This window comes from Calonectris borealis, chromosome 2 (assembly GCF_964195595.1).
Source record: "Calonectris borealis chromosome 2, bCalBor7.hap1.2, whole genome shotgun sequence".
In the NCBI taxonomy this organism is placed as follows: domain Eukaryota; kingdom Metazoa; phylum Chordata; class Aves; order Procellariiformes; family Procellariidae; genus Calonectris; species Calonectris borealis.
Genome location: NC_134313.1, coordinates 38637219 through 38651692, shown reverse-complemented (window position 1 = coordinate 38651692; position 14474 = coordinate 38637219). Strand labels below are relative to the sequence as shown.

General features: G+C 41.8%; 1 protein-coding gene and 1 long non-coding RNA gene across 2 annotated transcripts in view; one reads left to right on the top strand and one right to left on the bottom strand.

The window, feature by feature from the left end:
* Positions 1–8576: 8576 nt before the first annotated feature.
* LOC142078178 (uncharacterized) lies at positions 8577–12408 on the bottom strand. The gene is made up of 3 exons (XR_012672146.1): positions 11941–12408; positions 10791–10886; positions 8577–9988 (listed from the first exon to the last, which is right to left on the bottom strand). It is a non-coding gene; the product is annotated as an uncharacterized LOC142078178 (long non-coding RNA).
* Positions 11756–14474, top strand: part of C2H8orf34 (chromosome 2 C8orf34 homolog) — a 169649-nt gene continuing 166930 nt past the window's right edge. The window contains exon 1 of the mRNA XM_075140648.1: positions 11756–12178. Coding sequence (XP_074996749.1) covers positions 12110–12178 — 69 coding nt within the window. The 5' untranslated portion in view covers positions 11756–12109. The remainder of the gene's footprint in view (positions 12179–14474) is intronic.

Genomic DNA, 14474 nt, shown 5'->3' with positions numbered 1-14474 from the left:
TAATTATATTATATTCTCATAAAATAAACTACAACTACAGTCAATTTCCTGATTTAGCTACTGCCCAGACCAATTGCATTATATTTGTCTTTAAACATATTGTATACATTTGCATTTCTGATATGTTGTTTTTCAAGCTTCTTGAATGTGAACTGAAACTGAACTACACTCTATTCTGCACTTGTGAGGAAAATGTCTTCTTGTAGTATTTCAATTTCCTTCCTTTGTCCGTGCAATGCTTTCTGTGAACACTTAAAACTACTTTAAAAACACTTTAAGATACATTTACAATGTTTTAAAAATAATTCTCAGGTGGCAGTTTCTCTCCTGACCTCCTTAGATAATATACTCATGGGAGGCAGGAGTGATTTTAACCTCTTTCAGAAACCAGAACCAGATAATTTTGTAATATTATGTGTTTTTTTAATATATTGAATGAAAATTTGAAGAGGATACCCATATGCTAGCCAGCTTTTGACTGGAACGTACTGGTTTAAGGTGCTGGTTATAGTGGAATGGGAATTCATATTTGAAACATCAATTTATTCAGATTATGAGAAACACTAACAAACTAAAAGGTCAATATTTCTTATTGCTAACCTACTTTCAAACTAAGAAGAAAATTTTATTACTGTGAGAGTTAATTTTGTCATGAAAAGACTTATAACTTGTTAACTCGTACCAGTGTATAACCTATCTGAATTTCTGTTAAAATGCAATGCAGTAGAAAACAGCTCATCAATTTGGACCAGCCAGTCATAACTCTATAAAGGAAAATATATTTTTACATAGCTTCATTGCTGTCATACATAATGACTCAAATGGGTACACATTTTTAAACTAAAAAGAAATAAAAAATTTTGTTGTGATGCTAGCAAATAAAAGATTTGTAGAAATATTCCAAATATTAATATTCCAGTAAATGACACAGAATATAAACTTTTCATCATTGCAGACTATGGATGAGGTAAAAGACTACACCAACCTACATAAGGGCAGTGGCTGAGATTGAAAAATTCTTATCAAGAATGGTGGGTGGAAGGGGGATTGAAGAATTTTGAAAATCAGTGCAACTTCAATCTCAATGCAGAGGTGAATGCAACTTGATGATGGAGGAGAACATCTGCAATGAAATAATTCTTTCTACAGAGCTGGTATTAGATAACTACAAATATTCTTCTGTCCTAAGGAGCTTGAGTAGAAGACTAAAATGGTGATTTCTTGAAGCAAGACTTTACCATTGGAGGAGATAGAGTACTAAATCCTGGGGTACAATTTCTTAATGTCATTGAAACAAAGTTCTACTGAAGCTGGTTACCTTCTTTATAATTGAACTGAGACATCAGATTTGCAACCTTAAGCAGAAGTATCTTTACTACAAATGTTTCAGCATAGGCAGATGAGAAGGGCAAAACAAAGCCTAAAGTAACAAACACTGAGATTCCCACCCTTGGAACCCATGTTAGCATCCGAGATGAAAGTAGTTAGGGTAGATCCTGGGACAAAGAATTTTTTCACAGGCAGGAATGCTTAATCTATGCCAAAGAAAGGGGTAGAAGGGAAAGTGGGGTATGTAAGAGGCCTTTACAGACTAGACAGAGAAAACTCAGTGCAAAGTAGGAAAAGAGAGGAGTGCTGATTTTATGGTAGGAAAATGCATTGTCAGTGAACATCTGGATTGTTCTGAGTGATGTGCTTAGGTACCGGAGACCAAACCCCAGTCATCTTTGGGTTTTTTCCCCGCACTATTGAATTTGCAGAGCATCCTTACTAATAAACAATAAAAAAACATTTGAGTAAGAGGGGTACTGCATTCCTGAATGGGCTTGTGGATTAATTGTTTAGGAGCATGTTCACTACCAACTTAATCTCCGATAACTATCCAAACTGATTCTCCAAACCTTTTGAAATGTTCCAAATACCAGTGTACTTTATCTAAAGATCAGTAATAGCAACCTGTGTACATGCTCACACTCTGTTGACAATACCGACAATGCTGTTATCTTTCTTACATTTTCTCTGTTTGGAACAGACTGTTCATTCACGCATTTTTTTTCTCAAGTGTAGCATGTTGCCACTTAAGAAAAAGGCTGCACCAACAAATCTGGCAGATCAATGTATTTCTGTTTTCTGAAATACAACTTTTCAAAATTCCTTTCAAAGCTTCAGGCTTTCTGTTCTTTTTACCCTGTATCCTTACTGTGGACCTGATACTGATCCCACTAAATTTAGAGGCATAAGCTCCGTCTTGCAGCTGTGATTCCAAACCTCTTGGAACTTTTTCCTCTCTTCTTAGGTACAAATAGACAAATGTGTTGTTTACTTTGACAAAACTGCCAGCGTAGCATAGTATAGTGAGCTTGCCAGATACCATTTTCTAATTAACCATCGTACCTGGTCTATGATCCTTTCCGCATTCTCCAGAGAGTTAATGTTGTACACTGCATGATTCTAGTACTTTGCTCACTCCCACTATTTATGTTAGTTATGTAGATACTCGCACAGTTTCCTCCCTTAATTGTTTTCCAATCACTTAGTCCTTGTGCTTCTCTCCATGGTTTTTCAGCTTCCACGCCATCGTTTAGACATCATCAAAAAGTCCTTATGTAAATTCACAATTCTGGGTATCCCCATTTCTTTTTAAAAATCCTCCCCTACAGCATTTGCCAAAAAGCCTTAAAAGCCAGACAGATGTGAAAAATTTCTTATGCTTACCTTTGATAAGGTACTGAAGTCCATAAATTACAGTCTTTTAAGTCATGTATTAATGCTTACCTAACAATTAAAAATAGTTCTTGTTGTAAAGAAAGCCACTATGCTGAATTTCTATAGTGCTGTATGAAAAATACAGTATAATTCTACATGGGTCAGTTGGCATGAATATTTCCCATAGAACAAAACATTCAAGACTCAGTCCACAAATCCAACCGGAATAAAACAACTGCGGTCCAATTCATGTAAACACACTAGTAAGACGATTTAAAGCAGGTCAGCCAATGATTACCAAAACATTACAATCTTGACTCCTATAGAACACTTAAAAATACAATTAACAGTTAATTGCAGTGTCGTTTATAAGCACTGAATTAGTATCTCTATAATATATGTGGCCTATATTTGCATGCTTTATTCTTTTGAGGGGAAGTCGGTACCAACCCGCATATTATTTTTTATACGTAGTGTTTGGAATTTAAATTTCCTGATAAGAACAAGACTGAACCTAAAATGTTTCTGTAAAATAGACAATACATTCCTCTATTTGCATGAAAAAAGTTTCCAGCAAAATAACCGTCTACATTTTTCATAAAAAACCTCAGGCACATAGGTAACCTAGTCTCCAAATGAGCCTTTCAATTTTGCTACAGAAGATAATCCTTTATTTCAAAATTGTTTAGGACAATGAAGCTTATGAAATGTAAATTGCTTTATCAAGTGCTCAAAAATTAATCCTAGATTAAAAATACATTTTTAAATGTTATTAGGGATGTCATGTTACTAATAACAAGCCAAGCTTTTCCCTCTATTTTGGGACAGGAGACAAATTCAATTACCTTTTTGCTAATTGTCTGATGTACGTTCTTATTGTAATGCATATTCTTTTAAATGCTCCAAGTTCATAATTGCTAGTGGAAGACAGCTGTATGGCTAAGATTTGGTGTATCAGGTGGAAAATGCAACTCATTATCAAGGCAGCAGCCTATGAAGACCTGCACACATGCTGCTTTAGGAAAATCAGTTGAAACTTTATGAAAGCAGATGCAGATAGATGCAGAAATGTTAAACCCCAGTTACTTTCATAGCAGAAATATCAATCTCTCTTTCCAATTAAGCAAATCAGCCATGATGAAGTAACCTTGTGTCCAGCATTTTCCACGAGAAACAAACCCAGGGGGATGGATCCCAAGCCAAGAATTTTTCCCCTTTAGAAAGAATCAGATGTGTGTCTGATGGCTGCAACGCTGCCAAGGGCAAGCATTCAATAGCACATTCAGTCCAAGGTCCTTGTCCTCCTCTTCAAGGACTGTAATGGGCATTGGCATTAATATTTCAAGGACTTCCTCTAATTTCACATCCCTCCAAGTATAAGCAGTAATCACCTGAGGAGATATTATTATTGAATAGTTATTAAGCTTCCTACTACAGGAAATTAAATGGGATCACTGCTAGCCTCCCTCTCACTAAAAAGCAACACATACCTCTTTGCCTGGATTTTTGTGTGAAGATAGCAATCTTTAGGTTAGTAAATTTTCAATTTTTAAGCTCTTGTCCCTGGGTATTGTCTTCAAGTCCAGCTCCATTAACCCTGGAAAAGAAGATACAGCAGCGTTGCCAACTCATGTATTTTTTACCATTACTCCTTTTATGTTTAGCGTTGGTTTTTTTCCACCTCTAGTTCCTGCAATCAAATGGCTACAACAGAGTCCTTGCTTTCACTATAAAAAAAGAGTTACTAAAGATCACAGCTTTGTGTCAGGGGAGGACGTAGGGCTGGGGGGAGCCCACAGGCCTTGAAACTGTGAAATTTAAAGATTTAAAATCTATTTTAAGGTCTCTCTTGATGATTTTGGCTTAGACATATTTTTTTTTTTTCCTTTTTAAATGTTGGAAGTTGGCATTACTGGTATGCTCATTGAGCATAATCCTGTTCATTCTTAGGTATGTTCTGGCACTAAAAAGCAACCTAGAAAACAGTCTCCTGTGCATTTTGGGGATTCCTGATGAGTAAGGAGAATCCTTGACTATTGTTAATTTGTGTTGTTAAGAGCAGAGGAGCCCAAGTTGTATACACAAAAGCTAATTTGAGCATCTGAAAACCAGTTGTCCTAAACTTCCTCTATCTAGATTGGCTTCTGCACTGGTGTCCTGGTTTTGGCTGGGATAGAGTTAAATTTCTTCCTAGTGCTGTGTTTTGGATTTAGTGTGAGAAGAATGTTGATAGCAGACTGATGTTTTCATCTGTTGCTAAGTACCCTGCTAGTCAAGGACATTCAGCTTAAAAAACAAAACAAAACAAAACAAGCTTGGGAGGGAGCATAGCCAGGACAGCTGGCCCAGCTGGCCAACGGGGTATTCCATACCATGTGACATCATGCTCAGTATATGAATGGTAGGTGTGTTCCAGGAAGTAGCTATCGCTACTTGGTTATCAGTCAGCGCGGGTGGTGACCAATTGCACTGTGCATCACTCATTTTGTATATTCTATCATTATCATTATTATTAATATTATTTTTCCCTTTTCTGTTCTATTAAACTGTCTTTATCTCAACCCACAAATTTTTCTCACTCTTACCCTTCCAATTCTCTCCTCGTCCCATCGGGGGCAGGGAGGGGAGTGAGCGAGTGGCTGTGTGGTATTTGGCTGCCTGCCAGGTTAAACCACAACAACTGGTTCACTCTTTAGCAGCTTTAGTAACGTCACCTTCTTTCAATAGCTTCCCGGAGGAGTGTCTTATAGTCAGGTAAGGCTTAACAGCCCTCCTAGGCTAGAGTTAGCCGAGACTGATATCCTCTGCTGTCCCCACTGCCCTCCCTTGAAACGGTCATCATCTAGCAATGTACTTTAAATACATTTATCTTTAAGCACCTGACAACCTAATGTACATGTATGTTTTTAGGTGAAAAACATGCTGAAATGCTTGGTGGTTCACAGCCTACCTGACTTCACCGCTGCAAGTGATTAGGATACAATTAGTAGTACAAACATTTATAATAATTATGCAGTGAGTATACAAACATATTCCAGGTTTATAGACCCTTAAGTAAACCTTGTTGTCTGAATGCAATATGCGTGCACAAATGTAATCGGACTACAGTATGAACCAGAGTTGCTAGCTGAGTCAGGTACAGCACTTGTTCATGGCCACGTCTGAGATCTTCCTGCAAAGCAGTTTACAATGCAGTAAGCCGTGTTAGTAGAGTGTGACTCTCTATTCCCCTCTAGTGGCTGGTCTGCATAATATTAGAGTTAGTAGTCACGGGCTAAAGGAACTAGACCAGGCTCTTGGACATGCCAAAAGGTGTTGGTTCAGTCCCCTCTGCCATCCACACTACCAGAATGCCAACAGTGCATAGACAATAGTGCTCCTGTGGTCTGGCAGTGCTAGAGACGGAGGGGAAAGGAACGGTTTTTGAAGGCTTGTATTTTTATGCTCTTAGCCACTACCCAATAATTAAACTATTATTTGTATCCCTCAGAAAGGAAGAAGAATGTAACTGTCAGTTGGTGTGGTAAGTCTTTTATATAATTATTTGAGACCCTGGGTGTTAGTGTAGCTGGATATGAATCTGGCCTATCCATCTTTAGGACGGTACTAAGAGCTCTGCTTAGGAGGCTGCACTGTAGTCTTAGCTTGCTCCCTAATAATGCCTGACTGTAGTCTTCTGTACTGCACTTAAACTGTGAAATGTCAGAGCAGATTTGTCCTTGAAACGTATTTAATATATACAGTCAGGTCCTGCTCTATCAGTGCGTTCGTAAGTAGTGCTACTTTTCCTTTTACTAATGTATTATGTTTATGTGTAGCCAAACAGAAAGAAAACAACTATAAAAGTGCTAAAAATGGATATAAGCTGCAATAAAGTCTTGAAAGAGTAGTGATTTCTATTAATGGTTGGATTGGCAATATGATATTAACTAAATTTTTCAAGTTTAGATGGATTTTTCTCTGAATAGCATGCGAGAAGAGCATTCCTGAACAAAATAGTGGAAGCAAGAAAGTGAACATGATGAATGAAAATAAATTATACAATACATCTGAGAATAAGAGGAGTCAAAGAGGTAGTCACTCATCCTCCTTAAGCACAGTGTCATTTATGAATCTTGGATTTTCTAGTGATTTGTTCTTGTCCTTATTGAGAGCCTGAGGATAATGCAAGCTTTTAAGTTCCCAGGGAATAGAAAATGTCTTACCACAGAGGCTGAGTGTTTGTGGCCAAGATCACAATGTATAAAAGACAAAATATCCAAAACTTAGGATGAATTCTCTAGGAGAATGGTGATGCAAAGGAATCCTTGCTCTTTACAAGTCTGAGTCTGGCCCAGATTTTGAAGTTGTATGGCTCTTACCTTGGTGTGAATAGAAAACCATAGAAAGGATATTCAAGGTTGTCTAAACTCAAGCTAATGCTTATGGGGACATTATCCTATACTGAGTAGGTTTAAAAAAAAACACCAAACAAAATTAAGTATACCAAACCATGGGCATGAGCCCTCCAGTGATGTTATTCCCAGTTCTGTCTGCTAACTTGATAGGGGATAAAAGGTAAATTGGATATTTCAGTACAATGTACTAAGATGCTTCAATTTCTTTTGACAACATGCTATCTAAGCAGATCCATTTTTAGGGAAATACTAAATAAAAAGCTAGATGGCAGCTTTCTAGGTCAGGAACTGCTAGACCTCCTTTTTTTTAAACAGCTTGAAGCACTGCAATATTCAGCCAGCGTGTATGTGTGTGCTGTTTTAGAAAATTTTACAATGGGGTTTGTAAAGTTCCAAGATTATGCTTTAGCAATAAAAAATAATGCCTCATGTATAACGTGCAGGAACTCAGGGATTTTATTTTCCTGAAGGTAACTTCAGTTGCATTCTTTTAAAGTACAAGCATTCTTACAGTCAGCTGTTGACCAATGGCTCTCTTACTTCTTCATGAAGTAGATAATGACTTTGCATACAATATCAAATTCAATAGAAACAGACCACAGTAATGGAAGAATTCTTTGTAATAAAGTTATTACATTAAAGGAAACATTGACAAAATTGAAAGCTTTATCAAGAAAATATCAGCAGGTTTTGAGGAATACTACCTCTTTTAATGTGCCTGCTAGTTGTTCTTTTTTCCCCCCCAATTGTTCTTTGAAAGGTTCATTAAGGAATTTCCAATGATGATTTTTGATAGCTAAAACATAAAGCATAAAATGGGAGCTACAAAGCCATGTAAAGGTTTGTAATAAATTCATATATTGCCACTATAGATTTCTCTTAGATCTTAATGTCTCTTTTGCACTCCAGATGCCATCTCAAAAAATAAACTTCCTACAGAGCATATGGATCAAATTTTAGCCAGCAGGGAGAAAATTGTTGACTTGGCACCAGGTATTTGTGACCGACAGAGTACCTTTACAGACAGCCAAGTCATCAGTTTCCTCTTCTGCTAGGCAGTGGCAGCTCTGACTCCTGAAGAACACCTTCTTTCCATGTAAAGCCTGGGTATTTTAACTCCAGCAATGATGAATGGATACTGCAAGTGCCCATAACTTTGACAATTCGGTGCTCAGTGTTGGAACTGCAGAATTTTATTCCTGAAAAATGGATGACAGGACTGAAATTATGTAGAATACTATGGAATTACTTAATGGGCCCCTACTGTAGGGAAGTTCTTGAACTAAGTCAGTCAAACCGGAAACAACCTCCCAAAACACGCACACTCTTCTCTTGGTGAGAAGAGTGAAGGATGAGAAAACCACCAACATACGATGGCACTCAGGTATATCACAGGTGTGGACACAAAACAGAGTGTGGTCACAAGCATCTTAAAATTAGCTCTGTTCTTTTGTCCTTTTCCCTTTTTTTTTTGAATCTTATGGGTTTTGCTTTGTGTGGTGTATATAATTTGAAATCGGGACATCTTTCCTTTTTTGATGCCCGCGTGCAAATTCTTGCAGTCATTTCTGTTCTTGCAGTTCAGTCCTGAGTGTTAACGTAGAAGTGTATGCTGTATACTGTTCTTTAAAGAAAAGTATCTGCGAAATGAAACAAGGATCATAGCAAAGCACAATACATAGACTATATTTTATTACTTGGGTTGTAAAGTAATTTAGTGTTCACTTGCTCATACAAAAAGATTGATGAGAGTAATATAAGTTTATGCATGTCCCAATCAGTAATTTTAATACAAAAGATTTTTAAAAATCTGTGATGCTTCAGTATTTAAATGATAAAAGACCTGTATTGATACCAATTTTAAAAACTAATTTAAAGTATCTTAATTAAATAAATAATAAAAAAAATTTCCCTAACAACTGAGAGGACAGAAGGGACATTCCCAGCTCTCTGTGCTTATTTGCAAATCACAGGTATTTATTAATAGCTATCTTAGTGTGGCTTGTCTTAAATCTAGCAGAAGTTTTTGTGCTTTCTTGGAAAAGCAGAAAAAATGCTAACAGCGAAGTTCCTTTTCCTACCCTATTGTGTCACTGAGCCTATGCTCTCTGCAGGACACACCTGCACTCCCATACTTCAGCACTCAGAGAGCTTTCTGTTAGAGAGCTGCTGGAGACCTTCAACTAGGAAACAGTAACAGGAAGCTCTTGGTAAGGGACTGTGTTCATGTCTCCCTGAAGTGCTTAATCCATATCAAAGGATAACCTGTCAAGTTAAGTGTTATGGGAGCTACGGGATTATGAGGTGTGTCTGTTTAGAAAGCTAATTCTGCATTTAGCCTTGGAAGCTTTCCCAGCCATAGTAGGATTGCTAGTGTGTCTCCCAAGCCAACCGGAAAGTCTAGATTGTATGTCTGGCTGAGAATTAAGAGAGGGAAAAGAAGGTCTAGGGAAATAGGAAGCGAAAATGACAAGACACCAGAAAGCATCCTTGGAGATATTCAAAAGCCATCTGGGAATAGTGCTGGGCAACCTGTAGCCCTGCTGTAGCGGGGGGGGGGGGTTGGACTGGTCCCTTCCACTCTCAATCATTCTGTGATTCTGGGGGAGAAAAAAAAAACCCACAACCAAACCCCAAAACTCTGAGGTTTTAACAGTGAGATCTTAGGATCTAGCCAATTGCACAATATGCAACTGTAGACAGTTATGCTATCTTTAAAACCTCCTTTAATAAGTTCTCTATTTGTATTGCTGATAGTCTTGTTTCTTTTCTTCAGTCCTCTCTTATTGGTCTACGTAGAGCCGTGATAGTTTGCAGGTCCTGATGTGGTCAGGTCCCAGCAGATCCGGAAGTATTGCTGCTTTGAAAAGTCAGCCTGTGTAGGGCTATAGAAACATGTTCTCATTTTTTGATCATGGGAGGGAAGCATTATTTTGCAAAGTGTGAGACTTATCTATTGGAGCAGTCTGGGTTCTGGTGAGATTTGTGAAATTTTACAAACATCCTCATCTGATGGGAATCATTAGAGCCACTATAGAGAACCTGCATCACTGGCAATTACCCTTATGATTGTATGATCCTCATTAGGCTGATTAAACTAGCTTAGCACCATATTATTTAAGTGGCACCAGGCAAAGCAGCTGTACTTTGCTGGAGACGGTACGCTAAAACTCGGAGCTGATATGAATTTTAGAAGACTACCAACACACTAAAAATCCAAATTAAAAAAGGCCATTTTTTAGTGGCTACTACAGAAAATAAACACTCTGCCTCACTGAGACTGGGACGAGTAATGAAACTGAGCATGTTCCAGCAAAACCATTAAAGAATTCTACAAGTTATTGCTTACGTTAAAAGGTGCAACTCTCTTTATAAGACACTTACACCTGACCTCCTTCTAGGTAGAGGCATGAGTTTTAGGTCAGTAAGGAGGACTTTGAAGTCAAACAACAGTCAACGGCTGTGGGAACCGAACTCACGATCTTTTGACTCCTGACAAAATTCATCTTTTTCTTCAATGGTTTCTGAATCAGGAGAGGCTTGTATTCTTGCATTTGCAGAACACTGCTTGATTGGGTGCAGGCAGCCTGATTCAGCAGATGTGCTGAATGTTCCCAATATTCTTCAAAGCTGTTTTGTGCTGTTAAAAAATTCTTATGAAAAAATAAGATATGTTGTCTTTTTTACCTTTTTTTTTAAACAGGTGGATGCTAATACAGCTGAATCAGTTATTGCAGAACAGAAGTGTCAAATCCCAAGAAGCATGTTTTTGTTTGTTCTTCTCTAAAAAGAGAGAGAGAAAAAAAAGCTGGTTATGACCCTGCTTCCAGAAAAGGTGGGGAACTAATTACTTGAAGTGGAAAAAGAATAAATACTGCTTCTTTGATGTAGCCGTTAACTCACTACTCCCTGAAGCCTGCTGGAAATTTCTCATTTACTCCACCGGGTTTTGGATGAGAGCCCTTGGCTGTTGGAGGGAACTTGACACAACCTGCAACCAGGGTGCACATAGCTACTCTGATTATTGTATTAAGATGCTCGGCGTGGCTAATTGGGAATTTCATAGGTATCATAAGAGAGGTAGCATTTTAAGATTTAAAAATAATTTAAACAAAAATTAAAGAATAGCGCTGGCTGTAGTCCCCGCACCCCCATTCCCTGCTCGCTGAGCGACTCGTTTCACTCCCCCGCGACCCTCCACCAGCCGAAGTTTTCGAGTGCCGGTCAGGCCCCTCACACCGGGCGGCCTGCGGCGCTCACCCCACGCCCGAAGTACTCCCAGCCTGGGGCAGCGGAGCCAGGTGGGGTCCCTGGCAAAACGCCGGCGCGCAGGCAGCGGCCCCTGAGAGCGGGAACTCGGCTCCGCCCGGGGAAGAAGCCCGTCCCCGGGCGGGCACGGGAGCAGCGGCGGAGGGAAGGAGGCAGAGCAGCAGCCGCCGCCGCCTCCTGCCCGCTCTCCTCCTCCTTCCCTCACTCCCGCCTTTTGTGCGCCGGAGCCCGGGCGTCAACGGGCGCCAACGGCCGCGGCGCTCACAGGAGCCCCCGGCCATTGGCTTCGGGAGCGGCGCTGTCGCGAGGGCGGCAGCTCGAGCCGCGGCTGTTCCCGTAACCAAGGCGCTGCCAGGCACAGGCGCACGCACACACACGCACACACACACAGAGCGCGGAGCGGCGCGGGCTCGGGGGCCGCCTTTGCAGCTCTTCTCCTCCCTGCACCATGCTCCGCTCCAAGCAGCGCCCGCCCGCTGCTCCCTGAGGGGAGACAGCCCGCCACCGCCCCCCCCCCCCCCCCGCCCAGTTAAGCGGGCGACTGGCACCCGGCTGCCCCCCCGGTTACCTGAGTTAGCTCCGTCCCGGGGACTTCGGGCTGCCGCCCCTTCTCAGCGCCTCCCCCCGCTCCCGCTGGGGCAGCCCTTGGGCGGCGGGGGAGTGAGCCGCCAGCAGCCGGAGGGACTGCAGCCGCCGCCGGGGGAGAGGAGCTCCATCCCCCGCCTCCGGAGCTCTTCATGGCGTCTCACCAGCAGACCAGGATCCAAGCCTACCTGGAGAAGAATAAGATCGGTCCCCTCTTCGAGGTAAGGTGCGCTCTTGCCGGCCGGCTCCGCAGCGGTGGGGGCGGGGGTGCCCCCACGATGGCCGCGGCTCCCCGCGCAGCACAGGTGAGCGCAGGGGCGAGGACGAGTTTGAGGCGCCGCTTCGGCGTCTGCCCGGCCGGGGAGGGAAGGGAGGGCAGCGCCGGCACCCCCTGCCCTCTGCTTCACACCACACGTGTGCCCTCGTGTTCCTCCTCCGCGCCCCTCCGAGTGTCGGAGCTCCGCGCAGCCCTTCCCACCCATCCCGCGGATGTGCCCCGCTTCTTCGCCCCGCCACGGACGCGCCGCCCTCTGCTTCACACGCGCCCGCACGGGCCGTGAAACAGGTGCCCCTTCGTCCTCCCACCCGCGGCCCCAGTCCCTGGAGGCGCCCCCGCGGAGCTGCCCGCGTCGCCTCGGCGGCCGCGGAGCCGCGCACTGGTGGGACGGCGGCCCGGCCCTGGCCGTCCGGCCGCGGGGAGCCGCGTACCGGCTCACCTTCCGTGCGCGGTGAGGGGGAGGTGGCGCTCCCAAGCCCCCCTCTCTCCAGGGCGGCAGCACTCAGCAGCGAGCTGCGGGGCTGGGCGCCGCACGGCCCGCGGGCGAGACCCGAGGCGCTGTCCCTCCGTGACCGGCTAGCGAGGAGGGAGAGGTGGATGCCTCCCCACCGGGAAACACGCCCTCCGGACCGGGCAATCTGTCCGGGGATGAAATTTGTCCTGCGAAAAGTCAGTGTCGGTGGTGTTTTCTGAAATTTTTATCTGCAGTCATACACTTGGGAGCCGTATTTTTGCCGTAGATTTTCCATGGTCTTACAAAGATGCGCTTGCTTGAATTTGTACATGCACAGATGTGCATATTTTACTATTTCTGTGCATAAGCTATGAATACTTAGAATTTAAAAGGGTACTAGAGCAACCGTGATTATTACCATTTTATCATTCTGTTTCTCATACCGGTTTTACATCTAAATGCACATATATTATACTTTGGCAGTATTACCCGAAGACACAAGTCTCCCTTTTTCAGTATTTAACTTGTTCTCAATCAAGCTTACTACGTATGAAATCTCTTTTATTCTGGTGTAGTGTGTGTTTTGGGTAGCATTTGCCAACCCTCATAAAGTTCAAATTTTGTTAGAAAACTGTTTGCTAAGGGTCAGTTTTTATATTTTGCATGGGCTGAGGCTGTTGTGACAGATTACATTGGCTCAGTGTCAGAGGTGTTATGTTCATTTTGCAATAAATAAAACCCCATTTGATGGAACTGTAACTGGGTACTAGGGAACAGCAGGTGATTTTTCTAGTTCTAGAATTCATAGAAACAGAAACATTTGTGCGGTTCAATTTCTGAATAAAAGACTGTTCAATCAACACAGTTGCTAGGGCTGTATATGTAACTGACTCCTGTATATTTCGATGGGAATTAAGGGTTGTTGAGGAGTTAGGCCCTTGACAGCTGTCATTTTCTTCTAATTTTTCTTAACCCATTGTTTCACACATTAAAATTCAAACAAACTACTTGACATCACTGTTCTGAGTCACTGTGTTTTAACCTAGTTTCTCAGAAGTGTAAGATGCTCATCTCCATTGTTTAAATAGCAGGATGCTTTAGTTATTAATAGTGGAGGAAAAAACGAAGAAGTTGTATTTGTTACAGCATTTCATAATATCACTAAATATTTCACTAATCACTATAATGTAGGAATTTCATCGTGGTAGGAGGAGTCTGTGGAAGGCTCTTCGCATAACCTTGCAGGCTGTCTACAGGCTGTTAGTGCACTCCTGTATACCAGGAAGAGATTTTTCTGTGAAATCCACTTAGACCCGAATTTAAGATACAGGGCTGTACCATTCATGTAGCTGTTTAAAGTTATTTTAATCCATAACACTGGGAGGAAAAGGATTGTAATTCTTATCTCCTCCATTTCCTGATTAGCCATTGAAAATCTACTTATATATTTTATTTTGGTGACGTATTTTTTGTTCTCAACAGCTTTTTGAAGATCTACAACCTGTGCTTGATCTTGTAGTCCTTAGTAAGGGGAAGATTGATGGGAATTGATCAAAGGCTACGCATAGGGTGAAGCTTGTACTCTATACTAGTATTTCTATTATATATGCATTGTGGTGCATCAAGAATACCATGCGTTCACAGTCAGATATATTCACTAACGCATCAGTTTTTCAGCCTCTAAAAGTTCTGACACATTGAGAAGAGAGACCTGTGCTTTGTCTTTCATTCAGGAACAGCTAGCATTTTCTTACACCACTTCTGGTTTTGATGCTAATTAATCACC